This window comes from Haliotis cracherodii, unplaced genomic scaffold (assembly GCF_022045235.1).
Source record: "Haliotis cracherodii isolate W230 unplaced genomic scaffold, xgHalCrac1.p SCAF_28, whole genome shotgun sequence".
Lineage (NCBI taxonomy): Eukaryota > Metazoa > Mollusca > Gastropoda > Lepetellida > Haliotidae > Haliotis > Haliotis cracherodii.
This window is the reverse complement of record NW_027266284.1, coordinates 1,953,170-1,962,546: the sequence shown is the minus strand read 5'-3', so window position 1 is coordinate 1,962,546 and position 9,377 is coordinate 1,953,170. Positions and strand designations below refer to the sequence as shown.

Below are 9,377 nucleotides of genomic sequence, written 5' to 3'. Positions count from 1 at the left end.
TACATTCAAAGAAGAAATGGAATGAATTTTCACAAGGAGCATGCTATACAAGGAGCATGAGATAAATTCATGCTATCATCGTTATTTTACAAGGAAAACAAATTTCTTCTATGTATTTATATTATTTTATTTTTCTCGTTTTGATTGAATTATAAAAAATATCAAAATGATCACACCACTTGACTCGATTGAAATAAACTAAATTTCTAAAGATTGTTAACAATAGTAAAATATTACATCATAACAATATAATTATTGCAAAATGACACAGTAAGCACAACTATATTCTTACATATACATTGATATGATTAATAATCAATAATACATGGCAATTGCTTGCACAAAAGAAATCTTTTTGTTTTAAAAGTTCAAAACATGTTTGTGGACATAAAACCAGATGGGTTTCACAATTAAACAAAGAGAATAAATGAGTTATGATTGCAATACTTTATACTTTAAGTTTTTAGTAATGTCAATATCAATTTATGCATTTGAAATATTTGAATACAAACTGTTAAAGCGTTATCTGTTTCTGTGAATTATATAAAGATCACATGTAGATTGAACATTTACTGGACATTAATTAGTTGGGTTTTTGTTCATTTCATGACATGATTAAATTGGTACAGTAAAGTAAATATCATTTTGGTAGAAATATTAATTGTTACCAAAATTGCAGATCAAACTGTACTTTACCTTAAATATTTGCACACCCTTTATGTAATGATTCAGTTGAAATATTGTCATGACATGATTGTGTGTCGACTCCTCCGACTCATTGTTCTCTGACAGAGATAGTTAGACGTGGCTCACTATAACAATCACTGGTTTGCCCGACCGGTTTATCAGACCGGTGTATATGGAAACCAAATTACATCAGGTGTTTTTTTATGATGGTACTCATAATTTTGTTACTTAGATCTATATCTGTAGCCTGAGATATTTTCAATCGGACGTTATACATGGGGACTTTAGATTTACAGTTTTTCCTAAATTTTAGGCAATTATACAATGTATGTTATCTTTTTCCAGGAGATAAAATCAAGAATGTTGAATCATTGAGGATCACACCAAATAAACCCTGGGCTGTGAATTATGTTAACGTAAGTACAATTGTTAACAGTTATATTCCATTGTCTATATCCGTGTTAATTGGTTTGTTGTTTTTTTGCTTTAAATGAATGCTAAGAATGTAGATCTATTTATATAAATCTATGCTCTACCACGTTTTGCATTCAACCTGATTCTTGATGTCTCTGAAAGAATGTTAAAATTTGTTTTCATCAGACACTTGCATTATACATTTTTGTTTGAATATTGATAAAGCCTTATCTCCAAATGAATGTCTCTCGTCATATAGTATCTTTGAAATACCTGCTCGAGATTTATTAAGCTGTTTGTATTTCAGGGAAGTGGAAGTGAACACTAAAGAAAGAAGATTCTGGCATTTAATAATTTCGAAAAGTGTATACATTTTCAATTATCTAAAAATATCAAAATGTCAACACAAATAAGTCTTGGAGTTTTTTGTTGAATTGTGTTTCGTTTGTTTGTTGTTTAACGTCGCACTCTGAAATATTCCAGCTATATGACGGCGGTCTGTAAAATAATCGAGTCTGGACCAGACAATCCAGTGATTGACATCATGAGCATCGATCCAAGCAATTGGGATCGATGACATGTATCAACCAAGTCAGCGAGCCTGGCCTGTTGAATGGTGACGTCACATGACTGAAAGTTGAAGTATACTATATGGACTTGATTAGAGACCGACTATTTAATATTCAAGGAGGTGGGGACCTGGAACTTTTCTATGGAGATTACATATGTTTTCGGTCACAGCTACAAAAGCAGATATATGATTTTATTTAACTCTATGAGCCTGAAGATAAGCACCTTCCAACTAGATCTATGTCATTTTTTTTTCACCAGTTTGAACCGTAATTATTTTTGTCAAGAATTTTCGGTGACTATATTTTTCGATAAAATTGCAGGACCCGACCCTCCCCAGAATATATCATATTGTGAACCCCTTACAATGTCTGCCTTTCTTATTTTGCTTCCTGCAGTACAAGCCTAAAGGGTAATGGTGTCTGACTTTGTTATAGTCATATGTATCTAGTTAACAGTTTTACATTTTGAACATTGTCAGCAAAACACGATCTTACTGTTAACTGGGCTATTCGACTCCATGGTTTTAAAACATTGGTAAAAGGTATCTCGAATCATACACATTCACGTGACTAAAGTATATTCTAAAACATTTCCGGAACATGTTTTTGGGTTGTTTTTACAATATTTTAGTGGGGAATGGTCACAACGTATCACATCCTTGTAACACAAAGTTATTTCACGTCGTTGTGACAACGTCCATGGTAGTACACAGAATAACGTAGGGACGCATTATTATAACATTGACATAACGTAAAATACAACATTACCACAACGTCAAATACAACGTTTCCTCAACTTTAAAATACAACGTTCCCACAACTTAAAATACAACGTCATCACAACGTTGGTACGACGTGAATATGACGTAACACAACGTTAGGCCATGACGTTGTGACAACGTAAATGGGAGTCCACAGAATAACGTTATATGGACGTAACATCCCCAACGTTATCACAACGTTGTCACAACGTGAAATTGTTAGCTGGGTCGCTTGCAACCGATCAGCGCTTTGCGACGCACCCGTACTACGGGCGCGTTTCAAACCATGAATCGCTGAGAATGAGCAAATTAATCGCTCATCCGGGGTCTGCAACAGATTGCAGCGCTTGCGCACCCTTCCAAATTGGCGGCGCGATTACCGCTTGGTTGCCTTGCCCTGATGAAGAATGTCATAGAGGAGGCCATCGATGACCAAGATGACGAGCCGATGAATTTATTGACTTGTGATGACTATTTTGAAGATATTGAGCAGGCTGAGGATGCTGGGCTATTAGCTACTTTTGCACATTTCCCAGAGGAGGAGCACGCTCGAGTCCGAAACTACATCGAGTCGACGGTCAACAGGTATAGTCTGGACGACTTTCACATGCATTTTCGGATGTTACGGACAGAGGTAACAATTATTTGTCATCCCTTTTCAGCATTTTTAAATTAAAAGGATTCTTGTATGTGGCGAGGGAATTGATCACGCGTGTTTTCCAATATTTTTAGACGGATTAGCCTAGATCACAGGTCCCATGTCACTAATATACTATACAGACGAGTTTGCTCTATAGAATATTAGTTACTTACTTTAATCATGTTAATGTGATAAATAATTTTGCCATAGATTTAGCCTAGTTTTCCAAATATTGTAAAACTGTCCTTCGAAATGATGTTGCTTACATATAGACTCAATAATAAAGATAAACATAGATGCAAATAGCGTTATTGGGCTCCGTGTGATACTTGTATTTGATTATCCAACTTGGACATACATCCTTCTGGATGATTTATCATTTGACTTTACTATACAATCATGGTTTTAGCTCACCTAGCACTGAAAGATCACACCCACTATCAAACAAAAGCACAAATGTATGCATGCACGCAGGTATACAATCATGTGTGGGTACACAAAAGGTTATGTAAAGGCAAGCTGAAATGCATGCAATCGTGCCAAAACGCACGCAAAAACACCCACACACACAAACATGCAGTTTCAAATCTGTATGTGTCCTTAATGCCTGTAGTAAATATATGTGTTGATTTATTTGTCACAGTGAGCAGCAGTTTTTTTTTAAGTCAGGGCCTGCAGCTTTAAAATCTGGGTTCTAAAGGCAGGTTCGCATAATCATGAATGCAACATTAAAATCCCATTTCACCTCACCTCAATAGATAAATGAAATTTTGAAAAAACATGAACATATTTGGATTTGTGATTCCTTATCCTTTCTATGATCAAGAATTGTAACTAAGCATGAGGCATATCTACTGAAATAAGTACACACATTAAACACATCCTGGAGCTCTGCGACCTCTAAAGCAAGACTGAGGGGTATCAGGTTCATCATCCTTTTATACAGTAAGGTTTGCTCATGTGTTATTTTATTAGCAAGTGTGATGGGTTCACACATTTATTATTTTATTAGCAACTGTGATGGGTTCACACATTTATTATTTTATTAGCAAGTATTATGGGTTCACACATTTATTATTTTATTAGCAAGTGTGATGGGTTCACACATTTATTATTTCATCAGCAAGTGTGATGGGTTCACACATTTATAAGTTCATACTTGCATCAATTGTTTTATAACAAAGTTTGAATTTCTAAAATTGAAATTAACTGTAACATGTGTAATGATTCTCAAATGAAGCTTTTGAATGGCAGTCTAAAGAGTAATCTTTTGACATCGGTTCGATTCCGGTCAAAGGCAAATGCATGGAGAATCATCACTCACCGCATGTACTTTATATTTTGTGTGATAATTTCATATTCTTGTGCTCATATTGTGATTATAAAGGGTGTATGTTTTAATGTGACATAACTTAAGTTCATTTTTCTATTGTACTGTATTCCAAAGCTCCATTAAAAACTGGTACCAGAGCTATTTCATATTGATTCATAAACACATCATACCCTTTTCTTAAAACTAACTGCAGTTACTTATAAGGATAGATTTGAAGAAGGGAAGTAACTCTTAATTTAGCTTTGATTTCCTTCAGTGACTGGTATAAGTTAATATGATAAACATTGATATAAATTAAATTTTATTGCAGATTCTCATGGGAGAAATAGCCAGCTCCATGAGTAGATGTGTATCACAGTCTCTTGAAGGTAAGGTCTTGTCATCTTTGTGGTTCCTGAGTAACAGGGAATCTTATAGAGAAGTTGCAGACAAGTTCGGTATTGACAGGGGACATCAACATCGGATTGTTATGGAATTCTGTAAGTCTGTAAGCAATCTCAGCGCTCGTTATTTAGCATGGCCATCTGAAGCACAGGCTGAAAGAATCATGACTGCTTTTGAGAACAAGACAGGATTCCCGCAAGTTCTAGGCTGCATTGATGGGACTCACATTGACATCAAGGGTCAGGAGGACAGAGGCAGCTATATCAATAGGAAAGGTATTGCTGTAAAATAATCTTGCCAGTTTCTCAAATTTATTTTAGCTCACTGGACTGTTTTTCCGACATTAGTATCTTCTCTGAAACTACTGCACCAAAAGGAACTGAAATGGTACATATTTATTCCCATCAAAGATGATGCCCTGATTGTTAAAAGAGGTTCGAATCTGATTTTCAGTATGGTGGTCAAGCCATTAATGGTTATAACTTTATCAAGCTCCTCAATTGGTTGTTTGAGTTTCTTTGCTCAACTTCTGCATCATATCAAGATGGCATGAATTGCTGCTCATATCATTCTCCGTGTTAGAATAGGTTTTCACAAATTTCAGCAACCATGCTTGATGTAAACGGCAACTATCCTTATTGTATGAGGCATCATGGGATTGGGTGGTCAGGATGACTTGGTTGTTGCATGACATTGCATCCCATTTGAGTGGATCGATGTTCATGATGTCAATCACTGGATTGTCTGGTCCAGACTTAATTATTTACAGACCGCGTCATGTAGCTGGAATATTGCTGAAAGAGGCGTCAAACAATCGATCAAAGCAACAAAACATCATTCAATGTTGTGGCTGGGTTGAATTATTTGCATAATGCTGTCGCATGCAGCATTTCCACGATTTAATACTGGACTTCTATTTCACACCGGGTAGTTTTTATGCAAAGAATTTTTGCATTATCCTAAACACCACAAAGAATATATATCCGGGCGTTTAATCAAGTATAAATGGTAGTTTGAATATTGCTGAATGCAGCTTAAAACAATAAACAAAAGGAATACATGCACGTTTTTTTTGCTTTATAGGACAGTCTTCCATCCAAGTCCAAGCTGTCTGTGACAACAAGATGAGGTTTGTGGATGTATCTGCTGGGTACCCAGGATCGGTACATGATGCTCGGGTGTTCAAAGAGTCCCCTCTTTTTGAGATGCTTGAGAGAAAGAGTATTGTGAAAGAGGGACACCTCTTAGGTGATGCAGCATACCCCCTTAAGACATATCTTCTGACACCTTACAGAGATAATGGTCATCTTAACCCTTCTAAAAAGAGATTCAATTTTGTGCATAGTTCCTGCAGATGTGTGATTGAAAGAGCATTTGCTTTGCTAAAGGGGAAATTCAGGAAGCTCATATATTTAGATATGAACCTCATTACTAGCATACCTGATTTTGTTCTCACGACATGTGTGTTACACAACCTTATCCTGGTGCATGAATCTCAAGACCAAGAGAGTGAATATTTTGGGGTGTATGTGGGTGTGGCGCAGTCAGGGATTGAACCCATGACCTTCCTCTCCCGGAGTCTATCCACTAGACTATAGAGGCAGTCCCCTGGCCAGGAAACCGAAGACTGTGCCTAAAATGGTGAATTTGGTTGAATATTCCTGACATTGTCTTGAGTGCTGTGTGAGGAGCTTTATATATCATGCACCGTGTCATTACAAGCACATATACACTGTCATGAATGAAATGGGTCTGTATTTGCTCATAATGGTTATTAGCAGCCCCATATTCATGATAATAGTATTAACCTTATTTAAATTCTTTTGTTTCTGAAAACATCTCCAGTTTTAAATATACAACAAATATGTCTCAGTGAAAGTCAAAACATTTCATTTACTTCTTTCTTTTTTTCCCCAAGTTGTGCCAGGCACTCAGGGTTGCTGAAAAATATGTCTCACATACTTAGACAATTTGACACCTTTGAAAACTTAACTAGAGTAGGAGTAACAATTCAAACAAATGTATGAACGACTCACACACTTTAACAAGATAAAACACATAACTGTGAAAAATAAGGCTCTTCACCTCAACTGACTGAACATCATGTGAACTAATGTCATGGTGCATTGTCTATCTTTTTTTAACTTTCACATTGTCACATTGGACATCTCATCTTATAAAACAAAGCCCAAAAAGCTGAAACTTTCACGTGGATGATGAAAGACGTATCTAGACATTGCTAAGGCATTCTAAAACATCGCAAATGCCATTCATGTAATTAGACTCTTTTCATTTTACTACAGATATTGAATGTTTGTACCCTAGTCCTAATTCCACAGTAATTATTGTCATACTCGTATTACTAGCTATTTTCCAAGTAATTTTTTTGTAATCATAATAACCACATATAAAGATGTCATTTGCTCTTGTGGAAAAATAGGTATATGATGTATACCCCATACTAAAATAGTGAAGTTGATGACATAAATCTTAGAAATACTCACTTATTCAGGAGGTAATATACGAAGCCAACATGGCCAGGGTTGGAAAAATGGAATACATTTTATTTTGTGGAAGAAAGGATTGGGATGGTATTTTGGGGGGTTAACATGGTTAAATGGATGTTTCATCGTTATAATTATTTTGATTATAAAAGCATTATATCAGGCACAAGAAGGTATTTTTGGTATTTGAGGCTGACAGAATTTGTGAGAATATTATGCCTCAAGTACAAAGTATATTATCCTGCTCAAAGGGGAAACCAAGTGACACCTGACAAGTTAGCCTATGTTGCTGGGCCATTGTTAACCTTTGCATTTTATAAATTTATTCTTAAACTAGTGTTTTTAAAGTTAAAACTTTTCATAAATGATCCCTGCATTGGTGTCTCTCATGGGCTGGTGATCACATAAGTTCTATCAGGTGTAATACACCACATATTGCCACAGCAATCATAAACTACTCAAAGAAGATATAGAATACCCAATTCTTTAAAATCTTTGCAGTAAATATGTCATTTGAGTGGTATAACTTAGATGTGTATTACCGTTATGCAACATCTGGATTCTGCACACAACCATTTTTTATATGAAGTTACCTGAAACAGCATAGAAGTAGAATTAATTTAAAGAATATGTATACTCTTCAATAGCCAGTTTGAATAAAAATGAGTGAATACTTATTGGCTTTGAATACTATTTGGAGACTTTTCTACTGCATTACAAAATTTATTTATGGTTAGTTAAGTATTGCATGAATGCGGCATTCATGCTGTGCAGTTCTTCAAGCTTTTTCCTTTGATTTGTCATGTTTTCATCATGCATTTTTTTAAAAGCAGCAAGTCTTGCCTCCTTTTCTTTTTTTGTTGTTGATCCATGTGTTCCTGGAACCACATGGGTGGGTTGGATTTTCGCTTACATTTTTTTTCTAATGGTTTTGGAGGAGTAAGTGGGTCTTATTTAAATACAATAGTTTGTTGTATTGTTTGCTCACTTGCATTTTCTTTCAGCTCTGAGCATGGCCTTTGAGAATCTGACACCATGGTGCTCTTTAGTGCCTGGGGAAATATTGCATGGTCATTTTTTAACAAATCAAACATTTGACCAAAATATTCCCACTTACTCCTTGAATTGCCACTTTTGCTGTTATGTGCAATAGTTTTTTTTAAATGGCTTTTTAGGTTTTTAAATTTGCGTTCAGCATCTGAAAACAGAACTTTATGTCCAAACTCCCGCATTTCACTCGCTATTATACGGCAAACAGATGCTTTCTTCACAGGTTTGTTAAACTTGTCTCTGTGCTCCCTGTACTTCTCCAAAAGCAGCTTTGTTGATTGGCAGTTCCATTCAAATCCTTTGTCTGTGAAAAATTACTTCATAAAATCAAAGTATAACACGAAATTAGAACTAGAATACTGGTTTTTTTTGTTTGTTGTTTAACACAGCACCCAGCAATATTCCAGCTATAGGATGACGGTCTGTAAATAATCAAGTATGGACCAGACAATCCAGTGATTGACAACATGAGCATCGATTCACGTCAGCGGGACTGACCATCCGTTAGTCGACTCTCACAACAAGCATTGGTTGCTGCGGATCAAAGAATACTGATGGGTGGCTCAGAGGTTTTTGATGGAGTAATGTACGGACACTTCTTTAGGGCTTGTCATATTTAACACCCTCCCCATGTCCTTGTACAGTTTTTTTCAAGACATTCCCTGAAAAGAAACATCCAAAAGCACTATCCCATACATTTTTATTTTAAATTGTCCTAATTTTTTCATGACCCACCAGCCGGATCTAATTATTAGCAAATATTTGAATCAGCCAATGGAAATAACCTGGAATTACTCTGCTGTATCGGAGTCCTTGCTTCATGTGAGCACGGACATATATGCTAGTCATGACATGGGTGTCTCCACATACAACAGTGATTAACTTCCATAATAACATTAACGTCATAGTGGATACTGCGTGCTATGTTGTGTTTATGTAAGGAGTTACATTTTCTTGTGAACACAAGAAATCCTAAAAAGAATCATCACTAGTGTACCCCCTTCCGTGTATTGCGCAAGCTGTTTCACCATT

At 35.9% G+C, this 9,377-nt stretch overlaps 1 protein-coding gene across 1 annotated transcript; it reads left to right on the top strand.

Annotated features, from left to right (window-relative positions):
- Positions 1-2,834: 2,834 nt before the first annotated feature.
- On the top strand, positions 2,835-6,389 carry LOC139473310 (putative nuclease HARBI1). Its single transcript, XM_071255837.1, has 3 exons — positions 2,835-3,068; positions 4,718-5,066; positions 5,875-6,389. Exons 1-3 carry the CDS (start codon positions 2,835-2,837, stop codon positions 6,387-6,389), a joined length of 1,098 nt encoding a protein of 365 aa, XP_071111938.1.
- Positions 6,390-9,377: the final 2,988 nt, after the last annotated feature.